Source organism: Siphateles boraxobius, unplaced genomic scaffold (genome assembly GCF_051911475.1).
Source record: "Siphateles boraxobius isolate OS27281-9 unplaced genomic scaffold, OSU_SipBor_1 1, whole genome shotgun sequence".
Classification (NCBI taxonomy): domain Eukaryota; kingdom Metazoa; phylum Chordata; class Actinopteri; order Cypriniformes; family Leuciscidae; genus Siphateles; species Siphateles boraxobius.
In genome coordinates this window covers 13,152,501-13,167,181 of record NW_027508699.1, presented here as the reverse complement: position 1 = coordinate 13,167,181, position 14,681 = coordinate 13,152,501, and the positions used below count along the sequence as shown (strand labels likewise).

The window sequence follows — 14,681 nt, the reverse complement described above, 5'->3', positions numbered from 1 at the left end:
GCATGAATACAGCAGTATATTGCTTTTAAATGAGTAAAGAAACAAAATAGCTTTCAAAATGCTTTATGTACAAGGTACACACGTAGGGACCAAAACAGTAATTTACACATCAGTGCATCTGCTTACAAGACAGGATTTCACTTACAACAATAAATTCAGTGGAACCACATAGGAACATTCAAGCTGTCAAAAGTAATGACATGAAAATCGATACATTAACATAAAAGAAACCATCTTGCCACCATGCCAAATTATATAGCAAGAAAATATATTCTATGCAAAACATTCTTCAAAGACCTTCGTAACCATGTATGACAAAAAAAATAAGACAAAAAAATAAAACAAAAAACACATACCTGCCCTAAGACGCTAGTCCTATGAATTCACGGTTAACCTACTGTATTAATTTACAACTTAACCAGTACACAGGACCGTAAAGAAAATGCTCTTGGCAGGATTGTGGCATGGTTCTTAGTCCTCTCTTTGATAACATAAATCTAATCTTTTTTTCCCAATCTGTCCATAAATGATTTGTCCTACCTCATGGACTGCCTGTCTTGAGCAGGTTTATTCCAATAAGGCACAGTGACTAAATGAATATCCATAGAGATTTGCAGCTGCACTCGTTGAAAAAAAAAAGACCATCCTTCTCAGAATGGGCTGATTCACTAATAAACAATATGGATGCTGCTGTGGATCATTACAACAACAGATACATTTTAAAGCAAATGTTTTACTGTAGCACATTTGATGCAACAAAAGGCCTTGTGAAACAATCGCAACAAATCCCAGTAAGAATTTTAATGTGAATGATTTATGCTCCAATTTTCTTTCTTACGTAAATTGCCACATTCAGCTGACACATGAAATGGTTCTATGAACATTTTGCACAAATTTGTTCAGCACTAACAGGCCTGATAACTTTGACATTGGCGGCAGAAACAAATGGGTTCAGAGTGACATTTATACCCAAATAAAGGCCCTAAAATGTAATAACTGGATTAAACTCAGAATGCTTTGCAGCCGGGAAAATAATTGAGTGTTTTGCAGCGTCGGTACTCTGGCCAATCATTCTTCTGTATATTGTGCTGTCATCTCTTAAAGCTTTCTGTAAGCAATGCACGAATAAGAGAACACAAGCAAAAGAGCTCGACTGTTCATCTGAATCACTCCAGTTCATCCAGTTCTCACACACCGAGTATGGAATGGTTCAACATGTACCTCCACAGGTTATCTTATCACCAAGTCATTCAAACTCTTTCCTGGATCCAACGAGCCAATCAGAGTTGAGGGGCGTGGTCCATGCACAGGCTCAGGAGAAGCCATCAGAACTAACGTGGGAATGGAGGAGGGTGTAATGGAGGGGAGGAGTTTGCATATTGGGCTGTAAGCTGGCTTGTGCTGGATATGAATAGGACTTTAACCATCATCCTCGTTGTCCTGCTCCAGTTTCTCTTCAGGCGGTATCTCTGGTGGTCTGAAACACTCCACGAAGAAGTTGACCAGCGACTGACTTAGATGTTGCTCCGAGTCTTTCGAGTGAAGGAAGTGGCCTTCATCTGGGTAGATCTGACAAAAAAGGAAAAGAAAAGTATGCAATTGCCTAACCCACTCAAGTACTACCCATTTTACTACCCTAATGTGACAGATTTCCAAATGAAACGGGATATTCAAAGAAAAATAAATGTATTACTCATGTGAGAAGTTTGTATTTGCACTCAATGAGGCACAATATTTAATAATTAGTCATTAGTTTGTTTAAATCGCAAGACTTTTAGTATGAGCAATATGTTTGTTGCAACAAACACCACTAAAAAGACGAAAGATGAGTCAGTTGCGGAGAGCTTTAAATAGTGGATGAGAAGCTCTTACCTGTAATGTATAATTAGCCTTCTCATTTATCAAATTGGTGATAAATTTGGCTGTGTGCTGAAAGTGGACTTTCTCTGGGTGAACAAAGAAATGTTACACATAATCTAATGTCAGCATGTATTTCAGAAATAAACACGTTAAGCACAAGAAGCTTAAATCAAAGGTTACCATCAGCCGTCGGGTGGATTATCATGAGTTTCTTGTCCCTCAGTTGCTCCAAGTGGTCTGTTAAATGTGTCATCTGAAAAATAAATAAATGGAAATACAAGCTATATGTAACATTTATTTGACTTGACCTAGAACCATACTATGTTGGTGTACATTACCTCGTACGCTCTCTTATTGGACTGCGGTAATCCTAAATAGCGTTCAGAAAATGCAGAAGCTGTGGGACAGACGTTCATGATTAACAATGAAACGAGTCCATCCCTTTTATTTAAAGAAATGAATGACAGGATGTGACATCATACCATATAAAGAGAAATCAGTAATGGGGGAGATGGCAGTGCCACACTTGATTTTGAATTTAAACATGTTTGAAGGTTCATCCGAGCGCAAGAGTCGGCTGGTGAGATATCCTCCATATGCCTGAGGCAGACAACAACAACAAAAGGTTATTAGTCATGCATGAACATAATCGATGCTGAATGATACAGTCATACATTTCATCAAGAGAGAATTTTGAGAATATTAATATGAATCCAACAATGCAGACCACCTGAAGGCAACTTGAAATCAAAACTATGTGTTCCTGGTTTTACTTCGAATGAATCATCAGTGTATGTTATTGCAAATAAACAAAATGTTTTCAAGGTCTAATGTGATATAAAAACAATCACAGCTTTTGTCAAGCTAGCGCACTACTTGATGGAAAAATAGTAGTATGATATAGGAGAATATGGAGCTCATACATGAGGAAAAAACCTCAGTTTCATTCAGAATCCCAAACGGAGCAAAAATATGCATTATAATATCCAATATAAATGACCAAAAAGTGAGATACTTTTGAAAGCTTGAAATGCAAATGAGATCTTTTTAACAGTATAGCTGACAAAAATGCATAAAGATATCAGTTGTGAATCTAAATCTTCCAATAATATGTTTTAGTAAGATACAAATTTAAATGCTTCGTTTTATAATCAAAGCTCTTTAGTTTTATTGTGGGGGCGAAACATGTATGTACAAACAATGAAATACAATGATTGAGGGATGAACAAATAAACGTTCCTTAATTGTCATTTGTGATACGTTTTAACATGATCTTCTAAAAAATGATGTATGGATAATCAAGTAAACCTGAGATGCTTTCTTCCAGTAAGTGTTCTTCTTGAAATATTACTAGCAATTAGTGCTGTCAAATCAAATAATTGCTTCTAAAATAAAGTCTGTTTCTATAATATATGTGTGTGTATGATTATATTCATATATATTATACATTGTGTGTGTGTACAAACAAACATATATTAGTGCTGTCAAATCGATTAATCGCATCTAACATACAAGACTTTGTTTACATAATATGCATATATATATATCTTACAGTCTATGATATATATATATATATATATATATATATATGTGTGTGCATGTATATAAATACAAACATGCACACTCACACACATATATACACACACACACATATATATATATAAAATATATAATACACACACACACATTAAAAATACAAACTATTATATTAGATGCGATTAATTGCATTTCATCGATAGCATTACTAGGAATATTAATGTTATTTTTTATGTTTACTTTATAAAAATCAGTAAAGATTTCACAGTAAAAAAAAATTTTTTTTACAATTACACTTAAAGGCATTTTACTTAATAAACATCTATTAATCAGATGACAAAAGGCATGTAGCAGATTGTGTACAACAGGTTTTTCAGCAAAGTTTGCCACATGTTGACAATATGGAGCTTTTTTCAATTCAATCAAATATGACAGTAGGCTTTAAAAGCTTCTAAGTTAGTATCATTACTACTTGTAGTCAGTTATTCCCCAACAGTCAACAAGCAAACGCACCTTTCCATAAACTCCAATTCTTGAGGTGTCGATGTACGGCAACTGTGCTATATTTCTGCAGAGAATCAGAAAAGAGATATAAACGTGAAGTAAACTGACGTTCAGCATCGATGCTGTTTTATTGTCGTTCACGTCGATGATCTGACCTAAGTGCTTCCAGCTGGTCTCTCTCCTCAAACTCTCCCAGTTTCTTCTTCACGCGGTGGAGGAGGTTCGTGCCCTGAAATCCACTGCCGCGGCCGTCCAGGCGCATGACTATGATGTTGAAGGAGCTGACCAGAACCGTGGTCCAGTCCACCTGAAACTGCTCCGTCACCGCCTGACCACCGGGGGTGCCGTCCCTATCACAGCGAGTCAATCGCTTCAGTACATCTGACCAAAGAAAGGCCTCAAAACAATATCAACACTTTCACTGCTGTTTTATATGGTTTCAAATTAAAACTTACTGTCTGAATATTAAAGAGAATTGTCAGGGTCACATTTCACCCCAAAACAAAAGGAAAAGAAAAGAAACGAGAAGAAAGAAAGAATAAGAAAAAAAAAGAAAGAAATGACATAGAAAAAATGTCAATTATATTGTACATGTCATATTGGACACTAAATGATATGGGACACTAGTTTTTGCCATTAAAATGAGATAAAATGTGAAATAAATGTCCCAATTTACCTGAATTCATATATGTGTAGAGAGAGAGAGAGGGTTGAGAGAAAAAATAACTGGGTGGAGCAGAAGGAAAATAATCTTGGAAAATAAAATTGGTGGTGGTTGAGGAGATTCCCCCCTTCCATATGTGGAAGCGCTTTGAGTACCCAGTAAAAAAGCACTATATAAATAATGAATTAATCTCACAATGCAAAAAAATAAATCATAATGACCCTAAAATGTGGATCATTTTCTTCTTTCTTTCATTTGATTTTGGAGAGAAAAGGCCCTGGTGTCTTTCATGATATTCCCCCCAGCACCAGCGGCACTAATACGGTCACTTACTACAGTTTTCCTCATGCTCCTGAGAATATCTCATGTGCTGGAGGAATACTGGCTTGTGTTCTTGTCTTCTGTGTATCATGTGTCAGTTCAGTGTGTGTAAGACTTACACCAGCAGCAGGACGGGGTAGTGAGCCGTCTCTATAAACCCTGCTGGCATCAGAATCTGGGTGTTCAGACCTGTGCAAATGATGGAAAAGTTACTGTGCTTTGTCAGTCATTGGCCTATATATTTTTCAAAAACTGGTTCTATAAGATACTCACTGTAGTCCTCTACGCTGATCTTTCTGTACTCTACTATGGGCATCTGTGTGTTGTTCACGGTGGTGTTCAACTCCTCATTGGTCGCCACATCCATCACATCTGAGGGAAACCATACACGTTCAGAGAGATACATCGAAATGCTATCAAATATACACTAGTTTGGGGTTGGTACGAGTCTCTTATGCTCACAAAGGCTTGATTTATTTGATCAAACCATTTTCTACTTTACTTATTTAAAATGTAATGTATTCCTGTGATGTCACAGCTGTATTTTCAGCATCATTACTCCAGTCTTCAGTGTCACATGATCCTTCAGAAATCAGTCTAATATGATGATTTGATGCTCAAGAAACATTCATTATTCTTATCAATGTTGAAAACTGTTGTGCTGCTTAATATTTTTCAAGATTCTTTAATGAATAGTACATTCATACTTGGAATAGAAATTATTTGTAACATTATAAATGTCTTTGCTGTCACTTTTTATTTTTATTTAATACACCCTTGCTGAATAAAAGTAATAATTTCCTTAAAAAAATCAACAACAAAAAAATTTGTACAGACCCCTAACTTTTGAACGATAGTGTACAGTAGTAAATTACACTGGTAAAACATCAACTTTCATATATTGACATTGGCATAGTTTTCATCAGAATGGCGACAGAGAGAAGTGTTATGGGAGTGGAAATGAACACTTATGTGCACCAGTGAATCAGTGAGTCAGATCAATCTTCCTTCTTTCTCCTCAAGGGGTCGATGTTAATCACTGCTAATTATTCTAGACACAGTCATTCTCAATTGTCTTCCACTTATACTCTTTCACATCTAAGGACATAGTGTTAAAACAATTCGTCTGACAGAATTCGATAAATGTTTATCTTACATTTGAGGTGTTTCTGGTAGCGTTTATCTTCAAGCACACCTCCATTGTTAAAGCGCATATCTAGGACTTCTATCATGTCCTTTGGGTGAGAAATACCTTTCCAGTAAAACAAGCTCTTGGCGTGTTGTGTCCAGAGCTGATAGAGTGAATGAGATTGTGTGTCTGATAGTGATACAAACAGAGGACTCACGCTCATACACTCCGTCTCTGGTGCTGTACACGGCTGAATACGGCACAACCGGCCCTGGAAAGAAAAAACACAGTGAACAATAGTGTCTGAATACATATATTCATGTCATCCCATCTTGACTTCTCTGTGTAGCTTAGCATCTGTATTACTGTTATGTGTGTGAAATGTTCTATTATTGTAGTAACCTATTTTGGAATGGCACATAACAGCACATAACAGGTCAAAAGTGCTGTCTGGCCTAGCAAAATGCCAACTTTATTCTAATGATCAAAAATGTGTTAAAGATTTTGCAACCATATTGTGTAGTTGTGCTTCAATTGTCTTATTTGTGATAATGCAATAAAACATGCCAAATTGTGAAGACATCATTTTTGGCCAGGCTCTCATAAGAAAGTTTCTGTGAGCTATATATTGTCCTCATATTTTGATGGTTTAATCGAACTTGTAGGGTCATTAAAAACAAAACAAAAATAGATATAATATTTTTAGCATTTATCTATAAGGCAGTTTTATTGCAATATACATGGCTATATAAAAATAAATAAAAATCTCATTTGTGATAAGGATATTTTTTTTATTATTTGCATGCATCGACCAAAATGTTAAGAATATTGTGATATAAATGCTTATGTTTCCCACCTAGTAGATCCAATTAATGTACAGTGTCACATGATCCTTCAGAAATCATTCTAATTTGCTGATTTGCTGCTCAAGAAACATTTCTAATTATTACCCATGTTGAAAACAGTTGTGCTGCTTAATATTTTAGTGGAAACCATGATACTTTTATTTGATTCTTTGACAAACAGAAAGTTCAAAAGAACAGCATTCATATTGTTTAAAATAGAAATCTTATGTAACATTATTAATGGTTTAATTGTCACTTTTGATCAATTTAATGCATCCTTTCTGAATAAAGGTATTTCTTTGCTGAGGTCTGGGTGAAGCAGCATGCAACTCTTCTCTGACTTCATCTACTTAACACAAACACTGACCTTTCCTTGAGCTCATCAGAGTCTGCTAAACAGATCAGTGACCATGACAACCATGCTTTATTGTTGATAAAACACACAGCATGGAAATTATGTCATGACTAACACACTTAGATCAGTGAGAGACACACTGAGCCAAACTCTCAACTGTGCGCACTACAGAAAGATAAACTAGAATCTAACAGATTTAGACAATTAGGAAAAACAAACAAATAAACGAAATACTGACTTCACATTGCATTTTACTTCCAGTCTGTTAGTACTTCTTGCTGACCTATTATTGTGGTAGGATCTATTTCAATAAAAATAAAACTTTATGCGTTTTAGTCAGTGGTCTGGCAATGTGACTATCAGGACCGTGAAGCCGAGAGGTCTTGACAACGATCAATTATACAACATCTGACAGCAGAATGCAGCGATTGACCAATCAAAATCAAGTATTCCAGAGAACCATGTAATAGAGTGCAACAGTCAGGTTCCGAAAGTAAAAACTTCTTTTTTCTCGACAGATTATTATTGATAACTACTAAACCTTTAAAGAAGATCCGTTCACATTATTTCAACTTATTTTGTAAATAATCATGTTTAACAACAGAATTCCTGGTGAAAACGGCATAACCCATGATTCTGCAAAGGAATCCACAAAAATGAGATAATAACAGCAAGCAAATCATGCCAAAAGAAGCTACTCTAAATCTACTCTTAAACGGTAAACCTATCCATCACAGAAAACTATGTGCAGTTTTACATTTTCAAAAAACTGCACTTAGTATGATTTATAAGCGGTTTTCCACATAGGGACAAAACATTTCCTGACAAGGATTTTAGATATTGGCAACGCTGTGGGGACATTTTGTCCCTACACACACACACACACGTGTGTGTGTGTGTGTGTGTGTGTGTGTGTGTGTGTGTCAGGATCATTGTGAATTACATAAATTAAAAACAACAAAGATAAAAATACTGATTAGACATAAATGTATAATCAGTAGTTTTATCTTTATAGTTTTTTTAGTTGTTTCCCTCATTAAAGCCATTACATACAGTCTTTGCCTTTTTGTCTTCTTATTTGCATACACTTTTGTTGTTGTTGTTGTTGCTTCACATCAAATTTTGTTGTGTTTTGATTCACCTCATAACTGGTTGGTTTGGTTCACGGCTTGTAACTCTTTAACAAAGACTTATTTAAAAATCCCTATGGGAAAAATACTTCCGGAACCAAGGCTGCTGAGAAAGTGGACAGACTCTCTTGCACTCTATAAGTATAAGACAAGATATTTACAGATGTTTTGCATAGTAAAAAAAAGAGAAACCTTTGCAGTTGAGAAGGAAGTAGTTAGCATCTGGACTGAATGATCCACTGACGTAGCCACAGGTGGATTGACAGGAAAGACATTGGCGGTTGAAGGATCCTGTGGTGTTGGCACTAAAACACAACACACGTCAACAGTGCAATGCTTACAAACACTTCCCTGTGGATCACACAAACCATTTGTCATACCTGTAGAGGTGACGCCGTCTTGTATCATCTTCAGTACTCAGAAAGTATCTGCAAAGACATTGTTGTTGTCACAGATATCTATTCCTGATATGTTACAAAAGCAGATAATGGCATATAAGTTTGCAATAATCAAGCAATAATTTTGACATTTTTACTGACAATATGGACAGAATCCAGCATCTGGACCTTTTTCATGCTGCTGATCACATGCTTACACAAGTTTGGTGTCCTCGTTGTAGGCTAAAATCTGCGTCACGTCCCAGTCTCCTGACGTCAGGGACTGTAGTGTGTCTGCGCTGCTGTTGGGCTGAAAGAGACATTTAATGTGTTGTTAAACCTTTAGAATCAGAATCAGAATCAGAAAGAGCTTTATTGCCAAGTATGCTTGCACACACAAGGAATTTCCCTTGGTACTGAGGCTTCCAGTGCACATATACAAATACAGATACAACAAGTAATAGTAATACAAATAGTAATACAAATTCTACAAATAAAATTAAAAAAAATATGAAAATACTATAAAAATATATGGTCACAGTTGGGTTTTGTCAGAATAAACATTTACAGATAATGAACATATTTACAGTATTTTGTATAGTATGAATAAATATAAATATAAATATCACCTGAATTTTTAAGATATTGCACTAAACAGTGGGAGTATTGCACTTACAGGCATATGCCTTGGGAGATATGTTAACTGTTCAGAAGGGAGATGGCCTGTAGGAAGAAACTGTTCCTGTACCGAGATGTTCTTGTGGCCAGTGATCTGAGTCTCCGTCTTGACGGTAACAGTTCAAACAGGTGGTGTCCAGGGTGAGTGGAGTCTGTGATGATTTTACCTGCTCTCTTCCTCACTCTGGAAGAGTACAGGTCCTGGAGGGATGGCAGGGGGGCGCCAATGATCCTCTCCGCAGTCCGGACTGTCCGTTGTAGTCTCCTGATGTCTGATTTGGTAGCTGAACCAAACCAGACAGTGATGGAAGTGCATAAAACAGACTCAATAACGGCTGAGTAGAACTGAATCAGCAGATCCTGTGGCAAGTTGAACTTCCTCAGCTGGCGAAGGAAGTACAGTCTCTGCTGGGCTTTTTTCACAGTGGAGTCAATGTGATTGTCCCACTTCAGGTCCTGAGAGATGGAAGTGCCCAGGAACCTGAATGACTCCACTGCTTCCACAGTGCTGTTCATGATGGTGAGTGGGGGGAGTGCTGGGCTGTTCCTCCTGAAGTCCATGATCATCTCCACTGTTTTGAGCGTGTTCAGCTCAAGGTTTTTGTAACTGCACCAGACAGCCAGCTGTTCAACCTCCAGTCTGCAAGCAGACTCGTCACCGTTTTGGATGAGACCGATGACAGTGGTGTCGTCGGCAAATTTCAGGAGCTTGACAGAGGGGTCTTTAGAGGTGCAGTCATTAGTGTACAGGGATAAGAGCAGTGGGGAGAGAACGCACCCTTGGGGGGCTCCGGTGCTGATTGTGAGTGTCTTGGATGTGTGTTTCCCCAGTCTCACTCGCTGCTGCCGGTCCGTCAGGAAGCTGGTGATCCACTGACAGATCGAGGATGGCATGGAGAGCTGTGTCAGTTTGGCTGTGAGAAGACCAGGCATGATGGTATTGAAGGCCGAACTGAAGTCCACAAAGAGGATCCTTGCATAAGTCCCAGGTCTGTCGAGATGTTGCAGGATATAATGCAGTCCCATGTTGACTGCATCATCCACAGACCTATTTGCTCTGGAAGCAAACTGAAAGGGATCCAGCAGGGGTCCAGTGATGTCCTTCAGGTGGGCCAGCACCAGTCTTTCAAACGACTTCATGACCACAGACGTGAGAGCGACAGGTCTGTAGTCATTAAGTCCAGTGAATTTAGTTTTTTTGGGGACAGGAATGATAGTGGAGCGTTTGAAGCAGCAGGGAACTTCACACTGCTCCAATGATCTATTGAAGATCTGCGTGAAGACCGGGGTCAGTTGGTCAGCGCAGGCTTTTAAACAAGCAGATGAGATGCCATCTGGGCCTGAGGCTTTCCTAGTCTTCTGTTTTTTGAAGACTCTGCTCACGTCCTCCACACAGACCTTAAGCTCCGGTTGGATGGCAGGAGGGGGGAGTAATGGGAGAGCAGGAGGTGATGGTGAATGTGTGAAGTGCAGATCAGACCGGGTGTGTGGTGTGAATGAGGGCTTTTCAAACCGCCAGTAAAATGAATTTATATCGTCAGCCAGGTGTTGATTGTCCACAGATCGAGGGAATGGTGACTTGTAGTTGGTGATGTTCCTCAGGCCATTCCAGACTGATGATGGGTCGTTGGATGAAAACTGGTTTTTCAGTTTATAAGAGTAGTTCCTTTTAGCAACTCTGATCTCCTTTGTCAGTCTGGCCTGGTTATACAAGATTTTATCCCAACTTCTGTAAGCATCCTCTTTGGCATGACGAAGGTGGTTGAGTTTCCCAGTAAACCATGGTTTATCATTAGTGAATGATAAGAATGTCCTGGTAGCATGATAGTTTACAAGTAGCATTATAGTTTATCATTGACAGCTCACCTGGGAAGTGGACATGGATATGTGGAAAAACTTCCCTCGGCCCCCCTGTGGAACGGCTCGGGTGAAGAACAACCTGAAACCGTCTCTGGAGAAGAGCGGGGGTTCATTCTGTGGAGAGATTCACATCTTCCCATCAGTGAACATTCATTTGAGAAGCACCTCTTACACACACATCCCACACGCCGTACGTGTCTGCGTGATGCGTGACGCACCTGTCTGTGAAGCCAGCTGTCGCTTTCATCTTCATGTTTCTGAAAACACACCAGAAGATTATTGTTTCCCATGTCCTTTATAGACAGTACAACCAAAGCAATTGCCTGATCTTTTCTTTCATTTAACTGACATGCATTTGGATGAAACAATAGGCACTGTCACACATACAGCCTTATCCGGAAAATGAAAGCTCACTACGTCATTCACATCCTTCCATTTGTGTTATTTTATAGTTTTAATGACTATTATTATCAACATGGAAAACTGTGATAATTAAGATGTCTTGCTAGTGTATATGAGAAGATACCTTGGTGCAGATGCCTGTGGTGGCTTCACATAAGGTCAGGATGGAGTTGTTCTGCGCTCGGTTCAACCAGTTTACTGCTAGTTTAGTGCTGGTCGCCCACTTCACCATGGTAATGTAGTACTCTTTCCTGCATTGAGATGCCAGTTAAAATACTCATTTCAAAGTGTGTCAAATGTGTGTCTGTGAACATGTGTTTGTTTTAAAAAAAGCACCAAAATGCTCTCAAGAGATTTTCTTAATAAAGCCATTCAGGCCGATTAATGCAGTCCATTAGTCTAACTTTAGCCTGTTTACAACGTTTGTTATATAGCACTAACTTTCAAAAGTTTAGGTTCGTTTTAAAGAAAAGAATACTTTTCATTCTACACTTTCAATACTGCATTAAATTGATCAAAGCTGACAGTTGAATTTTCTATTCATCAAAGAATCCTGAAAAAAATAGAAAAGTAAAAACAGTATCACGGTTTCCACAAAAATATTAAGCAGCCCACTGTTTTCAACACTGATAATGTTTCTTGATCATCAAATCATCATATTATAATGATTTCTGAAGGATCATGTGACACTGAAGACTGGAGTAATGATGCTGAAAATTCAGCTTTGCAACAGGAATAAATTACATTTCAAAATATATTCAAATACAAAACCATTATTTAAAATTGTAATAATATTTCACTATATTACTGTATTTTTTATCAAATAAAGTATTGTGATAAAGAATTGTGACATTTGTTTGTCAGATGTTACACCTGCTGTTCAACAGTCAAGGGAAAAATGGATCAGAATAGTGAAGTTACTTTTTAAAATTTATAGTATAATATTTTGGATGTCTTAATGCAATAACTGACATTTACACATTTTTAAGGGTCCAAATACTTTTCAGGTCACCGTAAACTTGACTAAAGCAACAGATATAGTAACTAAATACGTGTTCACTGGCATATCTTCACCTGATTCTGGGGTCTTCGGGTTTTCTCATCCTCACTGTGTGTAAAGGACCGTTCAGACTCACCACTGACAAATAGATATCAGGGTTCTCCTCCCCGGCCTGAAGAGAGACATTCGGTCATCATTCATGACAAACACCACAAAATATACGCTGATGATTTTTTTCTACTCCATTAAAGTTCAATTGGTTCAATCGTTCATGGGTTCATTTCTTATGATACATTGAATGCACTGTAAGATGTGTTTGGATAAAACTGTCTGGCAAATGAATATATGTAAATCAGGTACTGAGTGTTATGTAAAATGAGAAACATGCAGATGGACAGTTATTGCTTGCCATAACTATTATTAAACCTGATTTAGTTATGTCACTAAGGTGACAAAAATAGAAAAAGTCAGTCATCATTTGTAATGCAGGCTGGAATGACAATCGAGTCATGTTTGTTTAGCAGAGGAGAATTGGTTCCCCGACTAAGCCTGGTTTCTCACAAAGTTTTTTTTCCATTTCTGTCACAGATGGAGTTTGGGTTCCTTGCCACTGTCACCTTTGGCTTGTTTTGCTGGGGACACTTAATATTCAGCAATATTATTGATTTGACTGGATGAGAACTGAATTGAGCTGGAGGACGACACTACTGTTTTCTGCAGAGCTGCTTTATAGCTGATTCAACTTAAAGCCCCACTGAAGTGCCTTGGAACACGCAGCTTTATGATGCGTTGGCGTAATTTCCACTGAAACAGGAAGCTAAGGCTGGACATATTGAATGGCTCCTCCCCCTTTTCAAATAGCCAACAGCATTTAGTTTACCTCACAGACTGCAAGTCGTAAATGACAGCACCATGAAAGCGAATCCGAGCGCTGATGATACGTTGGATTCAATGGTAGAGGTGTGAATAAATTCTAGCTATTTCATTCTTAATCAACTTACAGTTGGAAAACGGAATAAAACTCAAGCGTTTGAGAAACCGAACACACATCTCCAACCTATATTGCTCTGTGACGTGTCCATGGTCATTTTGGCCAGGTGGTATTTATAGCATAGGGGGCGGGACACTTTAGATTGTAGAGAGTATATGATTGGATCGCGTCTCTTCAGAAGACTTGGAGTAACAGGCTTGATTAAAATAGATTACTTTTACAATCTCTTAATGTACTTGCAAAGACATGAGGATGAGTAAATGACAACAGAATTTTAATTTTTGGGTGAACTATCCCTTTAAATGTCACAATTAGGCCACCAATCAGATCCCATTTCAAGGTCACAGTGACATTGGAAAATGCAGTGAGGAAAACACAATCAAGCCTTGGTTTAACCATAAAAAGAACCAGCAGAGATTTACTTTAGGGTAGCGGTACTCCTGTCCGCTGGGATACAGAGTGCTTGTAAACATGGGTATCTCCATCTTGGGCACCAGAGTGTCATTGATGGTGGCATATGCCAGTCTGAGACCATCTGGGGACCACCAGTGAGCGATGTGACTCTGGAAGATCTCCTCTGCAAGCACAAGCAAATGAACACACAAGTGTAATAGACACAAAATTAAAGCTTTATGAAGCATTACGAAGCAAACAAGTGACACATGTCCTGAAATGCTCTGTTGCATAGTGACCGTATCTCTATCACATCCATAGCCGCAAATATGCGTTAGAGGAATAAATATCCTTTCAAGCAGGACACGCTGCAAAATACGTTAGTGCAACATGTGCAAAAACAGCCTGCGTGATTTATCGCATCCATTTGCTTTGAGGCTCCTGCCTCGGGAGTCTCATCCATCACTCTATAAAGCTGACAGGAGGAACGTGCCGTCAGGCGAGAGAATGGAAAATATGACTGCCGGTGACATTGCAAAATGGACCCCTGGAGAGCATTAAGCCATTATGTAACCAGAACTAGACAAGAAGAACACTGACGTGGCTGATTTAATTTTTTAATGCTGCAACAATTGG

General features: G+C 38.2%; 1 protein-coding gene across 4 annotated transcripts in view; it reads right to left on the bottom strand.

Annotated features, from left to right (window-relative positions):
* Nucleotides 1-47: 47 nt before the first annotated feature.
* dpp6b (dipeptidyl-peptidase 6b) overlaps nucleotides 48-14,681 on the bottom strand; it is a 196,178-nt gene continuing 181,544 nt past the window's right edge. For all 4 annotated transcript variants that reach the window (XM_077214812.1, XM_077214713.1, XM_077214998.1 and 1 more), the window contains 18 exons: nucleotides 14,075-14,229; nucleotides 12,736-12,833; nucleotides 11,786-11,912; nucleotides 11,478-11,516; nucleotides 11,266-11,373; nucleotides 8,940-9,031; nucleotides 8,725-8,772; nucleotides 8,537-8,649; nucleotides 6,232-6,285; nucleotides 5,159-5,257; nucleotides 5,005-5,074; nucleotides 4,056-4,250; nucleotides 3,910-3,964; nucleotides 2,343-2,460; nucleotides 2,199-2,257; nucleotides 2,041-2,113; nucleotides 1,873-1,946; nucleotides 48-1,569 (listed from right to left, as the gene is read on the bottom strand). In XM_077214812.1, coding sequence (XP_077070927.1) covers nucleotides 1,420-1,569; nucleotides 1,873-1,946; nucleotides 2,041-2,113; nucleotides 2,199-2,257; nucleotides 2,343-2,460; nucleotides 3,910-3,964; nucleotides 4,056-4,250; nucleotides 5,005-5,074; nucleotides 5,159-5,257; nucleotides 6,232-6,285; nucleotides 8,537-8,649; nucleotides 8,725-8,772; nucleotides 8,940-9,031; nucleotides 11,266-11,373; nucleotides 11,478-11,516; nucleotides 11,786-11,912; nucleotides 12,736-12,833; nucleotides 14,075-14,229 — 1,727 coding nt within the window. In that variant the 3' untranslated portion in view covers nucleotides 48-1,419. The remainder of the gene's footprint in view (nucleotides 1,570-1,872; nucleotides 1,947-2,040; nucleotides 2,114-2,198; nucleotides 2,258-2,342; nucleotides 2,461-3,909; nucleotides 3,965-4,055; nucleotides 4,251-5,004; nucleotides 5,075-5,158; nucleotides 5,258-6,231; nucleotides 6,286-8,536; nucleotides 8,650-8,724; nucleotides 8,773-8,939; nucleotides 9,032-11,265; nucleotides 11,374-11,477; nucleotides 11,517-11,785; nucleotides 11,913-12,735; nucleotides 12,834-14,074; nucleotides 14,230-14,681) is intronic.